General features: G+C 40.0%; 1 protein-coding gene across 2 annotated transcripts; it reads left to right on the forward strand.

Annotated features, from left to right (window-relative positions):
- The first annotated feature begins 1 nt into the window (after position 1).
- Positions 2-15,301, forward strand: BAG1 (BCL2 associated athanogene 1). Of its 2 annotated transcripts, XM_027643801.1 has the most exons (7): positions 2-85; positions 3,867-3,995; positions 4,149-4,231; positions 4,954-5,067; positions 5,570-5,677; positions 9,661-9,723; positions 11,975-15,301. In XM_027643801.1, the coding sequence occupies exons 1-7, from the start codon at positions 43-45 to the stop codon at positions 12,062-12,064; spliced, it is 630 nt and encodes a 209-aa protein (XP_027499602.1). In that variant the 5' UTR covers positions 2-42; the 3' UTR covers positions 12,065-15,301. The 2 variants fall into 2 exon arrangements, with proteins under 2 accessions (XP_027499602.1, XP_027499603.1); XM_027643802.1 differs by lacking the exon at positions 4,954-5,067 and having other exon boundaries at positions 6-85.
- Positions 15,302-15,737: the final 436 nt, after the last annotated feature.

The raw sequence follows: 15,737 nt of genomic DNA on the forward strand, positions 1-15,737 counted from the left end.
GCCCCGGGAGGTGCCGCAGACGCTTCCCTGTGCCGGGGTGAGATGGCGGCGCCCGGAGCGCCGGTGACCGTCACCGTCACTTACAGTAAGAGCCCCGGGACAAGGGAGCGGCCGGCGGGCTCGGCTCCGGCGGCGGGGGCTCCGGCCGGCTGTTTCGGTGTGCAGGGCGGGGCGGGCGGGCCGCGGCTGCCCCGGCGAAGCGGGGAGGGGCCGGGGCCGGCTCGGCCCCGCTCGGCCCGCTCTCCATCCCGGCTGCTGCCATAAGGTTTCGCTCCTTGCTGGCCACCGCTTCCAAGTGTCTCTCTCCGGCTGGATCGCAGGCGTAGATCTGCTGTGAGGGGGGATAGTGGGAGCAGGGGACAGGGCGGCCTTTGCCAGGGAGCGCAGAGCTGGGGTCGGTGGTGGGCAACGGGGATGATTGAGGAGCTGGAGCATCTCTCTTACGGGGAAAAGCTGAGGGAGCTGGGCCTGTTCGGCCCCGAGAAGAGACAACTGAGAGGGGACCTTGTCAATGTGTATGAATGTGTAAAGGCGGGATGCCAGCAGGATGGATCCGGGCTCTTCTCGGTGGTGCCAGGCAATAGGACAAGAGGCAATGGGCAGAAACTGATGCACAGGAAGTTCCACCTGCATGCGAGGAAGAACTTCTTTACTGTGAGTGTGTCCGAGCACTGGAACAGATTGCCCAGAGAGGCAGTGCAGTGGTCTTTTCTGAAGATATTCAGAAGTCATCTGGACACAATCCTGTCCCATCTGCTCTAGGATGGCCCTGCTGGAGCAGGGAGGTTGGACCAGCTGACCCACTGCGGTCCCTTCCAGCCTGACCCATTCTGTGATTCTGTTGTTCAGTAGTAATCTTCATTTAGATGCAATATATTGCTGAAGTCAGCACTGCATGTTAAAGGCAGGTGCTACCTGATAGGTTTTCTTCTTCTTTGTTGAAAAGTACTTGGATGTTTGCAGCTAGTGGGCTGCAAGATTGCAACAGAGAGTGTGGTTTCTTCAGTATGACAGATGGGTGCTGACCTGGTGGAATGGGTCACTCAAAGGCCGGCTTACACAGCTGAGGTTTTCTTCCTCAAAAAAAGAAATAGGAGGAGGGAGAAGACGGAGGAAGGGAAGATGGTCTTATATCTGCAAATAAATATAAAAAGTTAGTGTGAAGAGGTGAGAATAGCCCTGACTCCACAGTATGGAAATACCATGGTTAAATTTTGGTGAAGTGAGACAGTAGGAGGACTGAGGAGGATAGTAAGGTATTAAGTCAGCAAGGTATTCTGCTCATTTTTGTTAGCAAAACTTGTTAAATTTTTTACTAGATTTTTTTAAATTATTGAATAATAAATTCAGCCTGTGTTCCTTTTACACTGATGTTCTTTCCATCTTTAGAGTTTATTTCTGCTTGCCCATTCACGTTTTCAAATTGTTACATTATTTTGTTAAAATGTTTTCTTTATCACCTGGTAGTTTTATTTAAGAGTCTTTGGTGAGGAACTTTATGGAATAACATGTTTGAATTGTCATGATTCATGTGCTCGTTGATGCCTTCAGAGAGCTCCATTTGGTCTGAGGGGTTTTCATTTGCAAAGATGTCAATAACTTAATGATATTGACATATTTATAATTCCAACATCTTGCTCTTTGCCAACAGTCATCTTATGTGAGAATGTTTTCATCTTTCCTATTTTTTTCTTACCTGATAATTACTTTGTCATTAATGAATAGCAAAGAGAAGCCATCATTCACCTTTGGCTTCAGCTGTCTGATTTACACTTGCTGCTGTCAGATGCTGGTTTAACAATTTGCACAAATGTTTTTAGTAAAGTTTTGCATGCATGACTGAAAGTGGGGAAAGATGCAAATTAGGGTTGAGAAACAGAACAGCAGTAGACCTACATGCATCACTTCACAATCTGCAAGTATGGAGGGTTGACCCTGGCTGGACGCCAGGTGCCCACCGAAGCCACTCTGTCACTCCCCTCCTTGGCCGGGCAGGGGAGAGAAAATACAAGGAAAGGCTGGTGGGCTGAGATAAAGGCAGGGGAATATCACTTACCAGGGACTGTCACGGGCAAAACAGACCCGACTTGGGGAAACGTAGTTTATTAGCATTCAAATCAGAGTACAATAATGAGAACTAAAAGAGAAAAACTCACCTTCCTCCACCCCTCCCTTCTTCTTGGGCTTCACTTTCGACCCAAATTCTTTAACTCCTACCCCCTGAGCAGTGCAGGGGAAGGGAGCCTGTGGTCAGTTCATCACACTCTGTCTCTGCTGCTCCTTCTTCCTCACACTCTTCCCTTGCTCCAGTGTATGAGTCCCTCCCATTGACTGCAGTCCTTCAGGAACAGGCTGCTCCAGTGTGGGTTCCCCACAGGGTCACAAGCCTTGCCAGCAAATCAGCTCCAGCGTGGGCTCCTCTCTTCAGAGGGCCACAGGTCCTGCCAGTAGCCAGCTCCAGTGCAGGCTTCTCAAAGCAGCCATAACCTTCTTAGGGCATTCACCTGCTCTGGTGTGTGTCTCCTCCACAGGCTGCAGGTGGATCTCTGCTCCACTGAGGACCTCTGTTGTGAATTTACAGTAATTTTTTTTTTTACAGTCTGCCCAAAGTGGTACTTATAATTTCTAATTAAACTGGTTCTCTAGTTAGACAGGCTTCATCTGGTTTTTTCCTCAGTTAATGCTTGTTTTTGGTTTTTTTCTCAACTGCCCATAGGCAGAGCCCTTATGCAAAGCAGTTGTATATATCAAAACAACCGTTTGAAATATATTGAGATTGTGCTTTGTGGGATTTTTTTTTTCCCACAACAAATTGGGAAGAAGTTCTGTTTATGGAAAATGCTTCAGTGAGAGGGGCATAATGTAATTTTGAGCTTAAAAATGTCTTAGAATTAACAAGTATTGTTAGAGCTTTAAAGTTTTTGAGGCCACAGTGTCCCTTTCATGTGACTGTGGGAGGCTGGAGTATTTCAATATCGATATTTCTAGCACTCATCTTTATCAAAGATACATGCACTTAAAATTAGTGGCATGAGAATAGTTTTATTTCTGGTATTTGCTCAGGACTTTTCTCTTTCTGCAGAGTAAAAAATGCCTGTCTTGATTTCCCATGCAGCCACTGGTGGTTGATTCCTGTGGGTGCTTTCAGATTGACAGATCTTAAATGCATGGGAGCAGGGGGTTATAGAAAGGGTCTGTTGCAAAGCAGAGATTAATAGGCATACTCCTTTTTTCCTAAGAACTTCCTCCTTACTGCATGCAAGTAATCTTAGGGAGTCTGAATAGGATGCTCCATAAGTGGGTTGTGACAGATAAGCTGGGACTTCCTCAAAGTGGTTAAGGCTGCTTATCAGTAGTATTATGGCGAGAAGTAGTTTTTGGACTGTGAGAATTCTGTCTAATTGGTGTGGAGGCAACACAGGGTAAATACTGATTGCTTGTTTCTCACGTATGAGGAGTGGGGAGCAAAGGAACTGATAAATTGTCTCAGATACCAAGACTCATGCTATTAAAAGTTCCTACAAGTGGGAAATGGGATACAGCAGGAAGGTGTGGCTTTTATGCTTCAGCTTGTGGAATGTCTGGACACTATCTGTACTCTTAAAAAAGAGATAGGGAGTAATATTTAGCAGGAGCATTATGTTAGTAAAATACACCCAATCAAACTCTTCACATTATTACAGTCTAAACCAAAACTTTCAACTCAGGTCAGTCACTCCAAGAGGAAGGATTGAAAATAATGGTTGTACATGAGAATCAGTGGTTTGAGAACTTTTTGCATTAATGGAAATAAATATTGGAAATGGATTTTCTGTAATGTTTCCTAGGTATTTCTAGGTATTACTGTTACTCTGTTTTTCTGTTAGGCAACGAAAAACACAGTATTCAGGTTGCTTCTCAACAAGAAGACGGTGAACCTACACTACAAGACATGGCTGTACTTATTGAACAAGTCACTGGAGTTCCAGTTCCCTTTCAGAAACTGATATACAAAGGTAACTTATAAATCTGCAACATTTCTTATAGATGATAAGATTTCATCTTAGTCACTTTCAAGTGTCAATGTTTTGAATGTCTTCAAAAAGACATTCTTATGCCACTAACCTTACTTTAGCTGTTTTTTTTTTTCTCTCTCGTTTTTCATTTAGGAAAGTCTCTGAAAGAACTGGAACAACCGTTATCAGCACTTGGTGTTAAAAATGGTTGCAAAGTCATGTTGATTGGGAAAAGGGTAAGTGTTGACTTTGGACCTTTTTTTTCCCCTTAAATTATTGTAATTTTTGTCAGTAAGTCAGATGCTGAACACAGAAACAGGTTACAGCATTAACCTAATTTTGTATACCTATCCACAAAATTGAATTCAATCTCACGTTACCCTGCAAATAACTGCAGTTTGTACATTTCTGAAATTACATTATTGACTGGCTTCTGCTTTACGTTATTGACAAGACTTTGTGTAATCTACTGTCAGTGCTCATGAACCTTCTGTACACCGATGACCTTATCTGCTCATCTTTTTTTTTTTCTGGTTTAAAAAAAACCTCCCCCAACTGTAGCTACTGAGTCTGCTGGGTTATTTCTGGTGAAAGGACTTGTGGCTGGCTTTGCCAAGTAGGGGACAAGGTAATAATCTTGTGATGTAAATGCTACCTCTACTTTAAAAATGCTAAGTTAACAATAAGAAAAAAAAAAATTTGCACTTTTCCTTTTTCCCTTCAATTTAATTTCATTTAGTGTGTTTATATACCTTACTCTTCTAATATTTGTAATCAAGCTTTGGAAGAAGCTTATTCATGAGAATGTACATATTCTCGAATATGAAAAGAATAGCCACAGTGTAGTATGTAAACCAACAGAAGCCTTTCTGTCTGTATCACCACTGCTGCTGCTTTTTAGCTGCATCGTGTATCCACTTGTTCCATAGTTGTGAATGTTGTACTTTTGAATACACAGAATAGTCCAGAAGAAGAGGCTGAATTAAAGAAGTTAAAAGATTTGGAGAAGTCAGTGGAGCAAATAGCTAATAAGTTAGAGGAAGTTAATAAAGAGTTCACAAGTATCCAGAAGGTATGCCAGTTTTGTATCACTTTATATCTTTGCAAAACAATTTTGTAGGTATATGTATTAAAAAAACCCAACCAAAACAGTTTAAAGGTTTTGAGTAGTCAGTAATAGGCTGCCCCTCCTAACTGTCCAAGGGTCCTGTATAATTCTTAGTGAACTTCAAACGCCATTTATGAGTTTGCAAAATAGAGACATTGCACTCTTTGGAAAAAGGTAAATTTTGTTTCATGTGGGATAAATTATATTCTTTATATCTGGAAAAACATTAAAGAATTCACTTAAAGTCCAAAGGAAAATATCTGTTACTTGTTTATCTTTTAAGTAAACCTAGCAGATCTTATATTTACCGTGTCAAGGATCGATAGAAAACAGATTGAGATTGGAGTCCCTACCATGCTTGAAACTACACAAATAGTATATGATGTTTTCTGCTGTTGTGGATTGGCAGATCTTCTAAGATGAGTATTCTGTAGGGTATGGGATAATTTTGTTTTTCCTTCCTCAGGGATTTTTAGCAAAGGAGCTCCAAGCAGAAGCACTAAAACAGCTGGACAAGAGGATAAAAGGAACTGCAGAGCAGTTCATGAAAACCCTGGAACAGATTGATGCCATTGTAAGTAACTAACCACAGAAGAGGGTCAAATCTCAACAGAAATTTGCTGTTAAGAATATCTTATAATTTATTTGATATTTAAACATACTAGAAATTTTAGTTTGGCTTTGAAAATTAGTTAGTTCCTTTGCTCATTTTTTCTTTAATATCCAATTCTTGGCCCTATATGCCTCCAAAAGACTATTTGGCAGCCTCTGTTTCTAACTGGTGACATTAATGCCTGTGTATGGATTTCCATTCTACAGAAGAGCTTCATTTGGGGCAGCAGCCTGTTAAGACTACATGAAATGGGTATCCTTTACTCAAGCTTTGCCCTTTTAGTTTATCTTCGCAAACTTTGTGGTAGCAGTAAAGGTCTGGGGAAAAAAACCAGTGAGATACACTTTATATTCTATATCATACAGGAAGAAGGAGGTCCTACAGACTGAAGAATTTTCTAGTCAATCACATGTGGACTGACTGTACTTTTATCTGAGATGCCTGCGTATTGAGGACTGGATTATTTCTTTGGAATGTACTGGGGTTATATCCAAGTGCTTCACAGTTATTAATGGATCATAACCTTAACATTTCCAGAGTATAATATATATCTTCCTGTATCATGTAGTAGCTGAGAGCTGGATGAGAATAAGGGACTTGTACAGAGGTAAATAGAAGATTGTCACAACCAGGGTGTTTCTTGTGAAAGTGGAACAGCCACTAAGTATAATTAGTGTCCTTCAAAATTTGTAACAGATGTTTGTTACTTTGTTGTGTAAGAGCCTATGACATTGATAAACCTCATTTTTTTTAAAGAAATATGTGAGAGTTTTCATTATCACTGATTGAAGTTGCGTACTTATTTGTTTTAATATACAAAGCTGGCTGTGGGGTTTGTCGTGAAAACTGGACTTCCGTGAAATCTTGCAGATGAGATACATGTAGGTGGGTGGAATTTTAAAATGTAGGTGTTCAGTGTGCTGGTATTACACCAGATCAGATGAACAGGCCACCAGCCAACTGAGGTGGTATTTGACTGTACTGCAGTTGTGCAATATACGGAGGCAGCAATACAGAATGGTAATGAGGTATATATAGGAACAATAAATGGGTTCCACTGAAGTAAAAAGTGGTAAACAGAAATGCAAAGCAGTGAAGTGTAAAGCTTCCAGAAAGGGTTTTGTCTGTATCTTAGAACTGGTAGCCAATTAAAAGCAAAAGTTCAGACAAATCTGTTAAATGCTATTGAACCTGCGGAGGTGCTATTGATTCAATCAACAGCATGTTAAAAAATTAAAAGGAGAAAAATAAGACTGACTGAGAAGAATGGATGATGCATTGTAAAAGTGGAACACGCTAGCAAGCTCACACTGTAAATGTTCTAGTTTTTGTCTTTGGCAGAATCATTCTGAAAGCTCATTTAAGTGTTTTGGCTTTCGTGTGTTATTTGGATCACTCAAAACTGAGTAACTTGATACAAAATGAGATTTGGATGGTTACAGAGGTGAGGAATCCTGCATATTGTTTCTTACTGTTAGCAGGCAAGCTTGTTAATTAGAGGCACTGAGTTTGGAACTAATACTCAGTTTTGCTAGGCTGTGTGTGTTCAACAACTATAAATTTAAAAGAAGGGATTTGGGAAGTAGAGAAGTAAGTTTGTAGTCCTACAGTATTGGAGTGTGAGAGAAAAAATACGTCGTCACTACCAGAAGTGTGAAAGAAAAGTCTTGAAGGGATGCTTTTGAGTAGGGTAGCTGTAACTTAAACATTTTAACATGTTTAAATAGCTACTGCTTCCACCACATTTGGTCCAGAAGTAAAAGTCAAAATACACTACTTATTATAAATGTCGGTGAGTAGAACACAGAAAATGCTTGACCTGATCATTTGGCACAGGTTTTTAAATAACTGAAAGGCTTTTTCAAGAAAATAAAGTTTTTCTGAGATCAGTAGGAAAATTGAAATTCATAGTCATGGCAGTATGTACTTGTTGAGCCTGCTCCAATTTACAGGAACTCTGTCATCAGTATTGCTATCTGATCTATTATGTTTTTTTATTAAATGGCAGATTTGTAATCTAGAAAGACAGTATTGCAGAGAACAGGTTGTTCTAACAATTGAAAAAAAAGCTGTCTCTTCTTAAATACCAGTCACTGATTTTCTTTACATAAGTTCATGACAAATCTGTCAAATTGCATGTATCAGGAGTGAGGACATTGATAGTGTTACTGACTCATAATTATGCTCTGGTGGCCCATCCTCCTTTCTTGAGGATTTTTTTGAGTTATAGTTCTTCTTTAGAACTTAAATTACTGTGCTGTTCTGATGAAACTTAACTTCTCCTTGTCCCTGCTATACTTGTCATCTGGTAAATCTATACCAAATTAACATTTAAAGGATTAAAAGAAAGGAGTATTCTGAAAAACCATCATTGTGCCTGTAGCAAACATTTGCCAGACTTCTGGGAAGTTTTGCCACATACAATAAGATGAGAACTTACTACTAAACTTTTGAATTTATCTGGATCAATAAGCACTTGATAATCCTTCAATCCCTTAGCGTGGATCATAAACATAAAATTAAAGCTTCAGAGGACAATTTTTCTAAAGCTGAAGGAGCATCACCACATGAAAGGGAAGATTTTCTCAAACCCTTCGATTAATCTGTCATTGCCCCAGGTGAGCCAAGACTCTTGTGCCCAACCAATGTGTCTGCAGTGTCCTGTTATGGGGACCCTTCACTGAGCAGTGTGGATTGGAGGGCAGTTCAGCTAACCTGTCCAGGGTTACATGCAGACAGAAAGGCCCCCTCCTGGGTCTCCACATCTTTAATTAGTCTGTCAGCACCCCAGGAAAGATTCAGGGACACACACCAAGAGCATGAGAGACCCCCTCACGGGTCTCCACAGTTGAATATGTTACCTGCTGCTGTCCAGCCTCCCTGCAATGCCATCTCATGACTCCAGTCATGGATTTGTTTCATTAGTGAAAACCACGTTGTAGCTTTCTGCTCCAGACACCCTGCTGTTAGGAACCAAGAGGGAAACACCAGTGAAATACCTCAAAGGCTTTAAGAAGTATTCCTCTAGGAAGGTGATACAGCTGACAGCCCAGCTGAAGTGCCTCACAACAACGCATGTGGCACGGCCAACAAACAGGAGGGTTCAAACCATTTGTCTGAGCAATGAAAGAGCACCTTTTTTTTTAGTTTTTGATTGTTACAAAAGTTTATGTCTCTAAACGGTGCAGAGGGGCTCACATTTTTGCTGAAATGAAACAGTACTATAAAGAAACTTCTATTCTTAATCTGGAGTTAGATTAGAAAATAAAAGGTGTACTAATGAGAAACTCCAAGAATTGTATGCATTTTCAACAGCGAGAGCACAATGTTTCTAAACATGTTTACATAAGCATTATATAATGATAATTATCTGTACAGGTATTATAACTGTTAAAAAAAATCATAAACCTGAGCACCATTCCCCAGCAACGCTCCACTTTCACATAGCTCGAAAAGGACAAAGCATGTAACATTTGCCAGGATGAAATACATGAATATATTGGGTGGTAGGAGTACAGAAAATGATGCAATTTTAATTAAATTAAAAGCTGACAGCGTGTAACACCTCACATCTGTTGCCTTCCATGAGTACATTGCAGAGATGATCAGATATACAGCTTTAACAGACTGGCAATGTCTGCATTACTGATGATACATTCTAATGATAGCAAGTGATTGAGTTAATGTATTATGTAGTTTATTGCTGTATGTTACCTAAAGACAAGTGGTAAATTTGCTAGCTCTGTTTTTTTGCAGTCAGCATGCCTCATGCCTGACTTTTTATATTACTTTTTCTTATAAATTCTTTCTTGTGTAATCATCCTCACTAAGCAGGCATGACATTCAGGATGCCTGTTCAGAGGATTCTTTGATAATTTCAGTTTTTGCTAATATGTTAATTTCACCATTAAGCTTCATCAACTTGTTTGTTTATTTTACTGCAGAATCTGCCAGAGAATTTCAGTGATTGCAAACTCAAAAAGAAGGGGTTAGTGAAGAGGGTTCAGGTGAGTTTTTTTGGGTTTGTTTTTGGTGGCGGTTTATTTCCTTTTTTTTTTCCCCATTAATGCTGGGCACTTGTACACAAGAGTTTGTGAAAATGAGCTGTTTAGATTTTCTCAGTGTTTTTTCTTACATTGGTATTTCTTATGACCTCTCTTTGGGAGGTATTTAATACTTTATAAACCAGCATACAACAATACAGATTTTCATTGTTCATGCTGGTTTCAGATAATGCTTGCCATTTACATTAATGGTTGGCCTTTTTGCTGTGTGATAATGTTAAATAATTCTTATAAAGTATAACTAGTAAGGAAAACAGGATTGATCATTCCTTCTTTTTTGCATCTTGGTGGATTGGAGTAATGACTAAGGTCTGGGCACAAGGATGCAGTCAGCTGTAACTCCTGCTGACCTACTCCTGACCTTGCCAGAGATGTTCTTTGGAAAATTTAGCTTCTGTTGCAATGTACCAACTTTGTATGGAGAGTAGGTCTTTAAAATAAAATCTGTACAGAAGAGCAGCTGGGGGCGAGGGGTTAAGTTGCTTTGCTTTTGTATGATGCTTATAAATTCCTAGGCATTGTTTGCTTAGAGACATTGAACTGAAGGTTTGTTAATAAATACTGGAATTCAGCCCCTTCCAGTCAAATTTACATAAATGAATGCTAATGCTACTTGTATTACTGGTTTTATTTGTATTGTGCTAGCTTTATTCCCAGGTTAGACTCCTAAAAATTAATTGTGTAAGTACCTTGCATTCATATATGGAGTTGAAAGAATCTGTCTTTTACTGTAACCTTATTAAGTACTTCATATTGGTGTTTCACAAGTTTTTTAAAACAGCCATCTATTTTAGAGGAGGGCCTACAAAGAAGCACATTGTAGTAGAAATGGTTTTAGTTAAAGCTTTAGGGACAAAGCATTTGCACTCAGTTACTGAGGTAAGTTCAGACAATGCAAATTGGAATGAAGGTGGTTGCTGGAGTAGCTGTGTTATATGGGGCTCTGAACATGCTCTTGATTCCTTATGCCTAATCACAGCAGCATGGACTGATGGCTATAAACTTTGTGGCAAGCTACTAGACCTCCACTCTTGAGTGAAGTTACAGCAGAAATAAGTGGGGCTTTGAATAAGAATTGCTGTTAAAGTATAAAACAGACTCCGTTGAGCAGAGGTCAGAATTACTGATGTGCTTTTATAGGCACAGTGTTCTACAACTGTAGGTCATGAACCCTTTGAGGACTGCAGAAGAATCTTTAGGGGTTGCAGACCAGAGCAGTCAACAACAGTTTGTTTTTCCAGAGCAAGAACAAGAAAACGGTGGCAAGTTATGCTTGTTACTCCTAAGTATTCATGAAAGCAAGGGGGAGCTATTAACTGCCTTCTATTGCTGGCAGTCATATATCTTCTAGGATGTGGAGATAGGTATAAAACACTTGCAGCCAGCAGCAGCAGTTGTTATCACCTTGATTTTTTTCATCCCTCAAGTCCTTAATGACGTGAGTTGATGATGGCTCAAGGGATTGGATTGGTTGAAAACAGTGTGATGGTTGAGAAACACTCACCTAGCACAAGAGTTTGCTGCTCTAGAGGGAAAGAGGTTTCTTAGTGTCATTTTAATGTAAATCACGTGAAATGTCTGGTTTGACTGTTAGAGTCTGGTGCAGACATAGCAAAACCAAGTGCAAGACTTGAATAACTAATGGAAGAATCTTCTCAGAAACTGCAGTGTACTTGCTTACCTTAGGATTGGCCTAAAATCGTTTATTGGCTTAAATGCTACTCACTGATAAAGATGAAGGTTCAATGGTGCCCTGTAGTCCGGAGAAATAGAAGAGGTCTTGGTTTAAGGAAAGCTCATTTTAGATTTGACTGAGTAGGTTTGTCATTCCCACCCCTTGGCCTCTGAAGTATGTGTTTTGGAAAGGAGCTTAAAAGTCATGTTCCAAACTGAATGAAGCACTAACTTGTCTGAACCTTTATTGTTTATGAAATGTCTGAACCATTATTGTTTATGAAAGTACTTCAGCGGCAGGACTGGTGATGATGGGCAGCCATGCTGTTGCCTTATCAAATGTCATGTTTCTTTTGGGTTCTGGGTAAATGCAGTTGTGAATAAGCTATGATCAAAACAGCTGGAAGGTGGTTATTGAGTTGGCATCTTCAGATTCAGGATAGGAACTTTCTGTTCTTAAGAGGCACCTTCCACTGCTAAATTGCATAACCAGTGACATTTGTTTGTTTCTTATTCTTAGGTTTTTCTTGCCCAGTGTGATACCATTGAAGGAAATATTGGTCAAGAAATGGACAAGTTACAGTCAAAGAATTTGGCATTGGCAGAATGAGGCATCGCCTTACATAATTAGGAAACATAATTGCTCTATGAGCAAGAAGAAAAGTTTGCTCTTTGTTTTGGAGCACATATCCAGCTTCCGGTTTTTTTTCTTGTTTAAACCCAGTCTGTTAGACTGGTACCAGTCAATCATTTCTTGCTGGTTTGCCGCTTGGTTAGAAATATTATTCTGAAAAGAAAATCCTTCCTGAAGAATGGCAGAACTAATCTTTGTGATGAATTACGTATCTTATGGATGAATGTTTAGTTAACTAAGTTATGAAGTTTTTGATGATGGGCAATTTCGTCTGATGTATCTCTGAATTTATTTACAGCTCAAATCAAAGAAGGTGTATAATTGTACAAGTGCTATAAGTTGCAGTTGTAGGACTTCAGCTTGATTGAAAAAGGCAAACTGAGACAACATCTGGGAAAGCTGAACATTCTAGTAGACAGTTCAGAGCAATAAAAAACCCTACGCATTTGTATCTACTTAATGTTTGTATGCATTTATAAATATAAGAAAGCTTGACTATAAGGGAGTTGTACCTATTTTAGCCTTAAAATGTCATAATAAATGGAATGTACTGTAACATGTATGGTACTTAATTTTGAGTGGTGCTTTAAGTTGTTACTGAGCTCCTTGATACAGATGTATGTTTTTTACATAGATTTCTGAGGTACTGTGGTTTTTATAGATTATTTGTATTTTTATTATTTGTGTTCTGTCTTAAAATATGTTGGAAAATGAAATGAGATTACTTGTGCTGCTCAAATACCAAGGGTTCAGTTCAAGCAAGGTATAATTAAGGAGCTATTTTGAAAGGGTTTTTTATACTTTTTTCTGATTTTACTGAATTCATGATGCTATATTTAATGGAAAAATGCAGTGATTATTTCTAGTATGTTAAGGCAGTCAGTGAATTTTTATAACACATTGCAAAGTGACACAGCTTTATTTTAGCAATGCCATTTGTCTGAGGGTTATGACTGATTCTCACAGTCAGATATGTGCTGTGCTTAACCTTCTCTGTTAGGTGAAAAATAAGGTTTTTGCCAGAGATAGGAACTTTGAGTGGGTGCAGCCGACTTTGCAGTTGTTGGTCAGAGCCTCTGACCATACTGTAGATGTTTGCCTGTAGCTAACACAACTGTAATAGGAGTTGCTTTTTCACTGATGCTTCTGGTTGGTAGGTCAGTCATACACATAGCTGCTGGTGAAGTAGTGACTGGTAAGGAGCCTCTTTCTGTGGGAAAAATAAAGCTCTTTCATCCCAAATGAGTCAGACTGAGAATGTTTCGAAATGGCCCTCAGGTAGTGAGCCCTTATTCATATGTTTTAATGTTAGCTGTCCTTTCAAGATAAAAGTAGGAAATGTATGTAAAAAGATCTTAACTTCTAATAAGTTATAAAACTTAAACAATGCCTAAAGTGTTATTATTTAAGTATTGTCTTTGATGTTTGTAATTGGAGGAGCATTTTCTTTTTAGTGAAAAATGCCATTGGACAAATGAAGCGATAGTCCTGCATTAGAAAGGGTCACTATTCTAAAAATGCTGGTTGACCATACCAAGATTTGTGTTGCCATGTTGTTAACCAGTTATTTCAAGCTTGTATTTTTTCCTTGTGAAATTCTCTTATCAGCATCTGTGGAGGATTTCATGGTCTAAACTCCTAGGAACCTTATCTATCATGTTAGGAAATGGTATCGTAGGACTGTGGAGGTTTTATCCTAGGCTACTAGTCTGGTCATGGTGCATTTTTCCCAGCACTTTAGGGTTAAGAGGAAGAAGCGTTGGTTGTAGCCATTTTTGTGAAGACTTGCCTAGCCTGTTGCTGCTTCTGGACCAGATTCAGCTGACTCTTAAACCACCAGCAACACTTGCCTAATTCAGGGAATGCAGAATCATCCACTTTCCTGTGATGGAAAGGATCCTCACCCTCACAGCTATTGGTCCTCTAATGGATTGAGCTTTCACAGGTGCATGTATAATAAGCAAAGTAATCCTCTCGTGCCCACAAAGAGAACTGGGAGCTGTGGCCATGGCTAGAACTATGTCCATTTCTGCTGTTCCTTTGTATTTCTCTCTCAGGCAAGAACACTTAAGGCTGCAGGCAGACATCATCTTCCCAGCAGTTCTTCCCAGAAGCTGCTGCTTCTCGAGGTGTGCTTATGTGAGTACATCCTCAGCCTGTGTCAAAGCAAGGTGAATTAATTTTAGGATGTTCTGTAGCAGATCTTTTGATGATCTGGGACTTTTAGGCAAAGAGAGTGATGGTGAACCTCTCCCACCAGCACATCTGTATTCAGCAGAGAGTGGGTGTCCTGGGCTGAACTTACCTTACAGTGATAACTCCTGGTGTCTGTTTGATTTCTAGGACAAAAGAATGTGTATGAAGACCAACTTCTGCAGTATAAATTTTTTTGTCTTCCAAATATAAAAATGAGTTGTTTTGGAAAACAGATGGTTGTATTTAGAGTTATCAAAGACATTCTAGAGTGGATTGACTTTTATACTTAGTTTTCGAAGAGGAGTCCTACACTTTTTTGTCATAATAGCCTTAAATTTCAGTAAAAGCAAGCATCTGTGCTTTTGAAAAGTGCAGCAGACTACAATTGTGGGAGAAAGGGGAAGGAAGAGATTTTAAATATTCTTTAGAATTTGTAAATATAGATCTCAAGCAAGCTTAAGCTATATTCTCAATGATTCTGTAGTCCAGGTGTACTGTGATACCTGTTTTGCTACTGAATCATTTCCTCACCCCAGCCACCTGCCCTGATCACGTCAAAACAGAAGTTACTCCCTTTTGCCTTAGTTGCACTTATCCCATTGTCTTCCTCCAGTTGCTGTGTTGCTCTGGCTGTGTTTACACATCTTGGACTTGCCATCTGGGCAAAATGGTTTGTCTTTTAGGAGAATGGAAATTGAATTACACACTCCCTTGGCCCATTTTCTTCCCCAGATCTCCCGGGCTGGTGTGAGATGAACCAAAGCCAACATTCAGGGAGCTGTGGAGTCTTGAGCCATGGGATGGGTTGCTCTCTGGAAACAGCATAAAATTAGTGGCATCCTCTGTGACCGAGTCCTCTAATGTCGCTGTAAACCTGGAGCAACACTTTTTGACTTCTAATGGACACTCATGGTTTGGAGTGGAACTTGGCACTAGATTTTTTTTGTTAACTTACTTTATTGTACTATCTACTATTATAAATGAAAAGGTGACAATAAAATAAGGAGAGTTCTCTGCTGTCCTTGGTCATGTTGTGGTCACTTAATTCTGTAGATGGGCTGTATTTTAGTGGGGAAGGTGCACATGTTCTCAGTGTTGGCACTGGGAGCAGCCACCGGGTGTGGGGAGCCTTCTGAGGGGCGCAGTGATCCAGGGCCTGGAACGTTCCCGGGATTGGCAGTGAGCCAAAGCTTAAAGAAAAGCCGTGGGGTTTTGTGGTAGTTTTTCTTTTTCCTTTCACAGCTATGTTGTGCACCGAGGGTCTGGCACAGGTTGCCCAGAGAGGAGGCTGTGGAGTCTCCCTCGCTGGAGATCTCAAGAACCGTCTGGACACAATCCTGGGCAATGTGCTCTAGGATGACCCTGCTTAAACAGGGAGGTTGGACCAGATGACTCACCCTTCCCACCGGACCCATTCTGTGGTTTCTGGATCTGGATGTACAGGACCTACCGT

This window comes from Corapipo altera, unplaced genomic scaffold, assembly GCF_003945725.1.
Source record: "Corapipo altera isolate COAL_440 unplaced genomic scaffold, ASM394572v1 24b, whole genome shotgun sequence".
NCBI lineage: Eukaryota > Metazoa > Chordata > Aves > Passeriformes > Pipridae > Corapipo > Corapipo altera.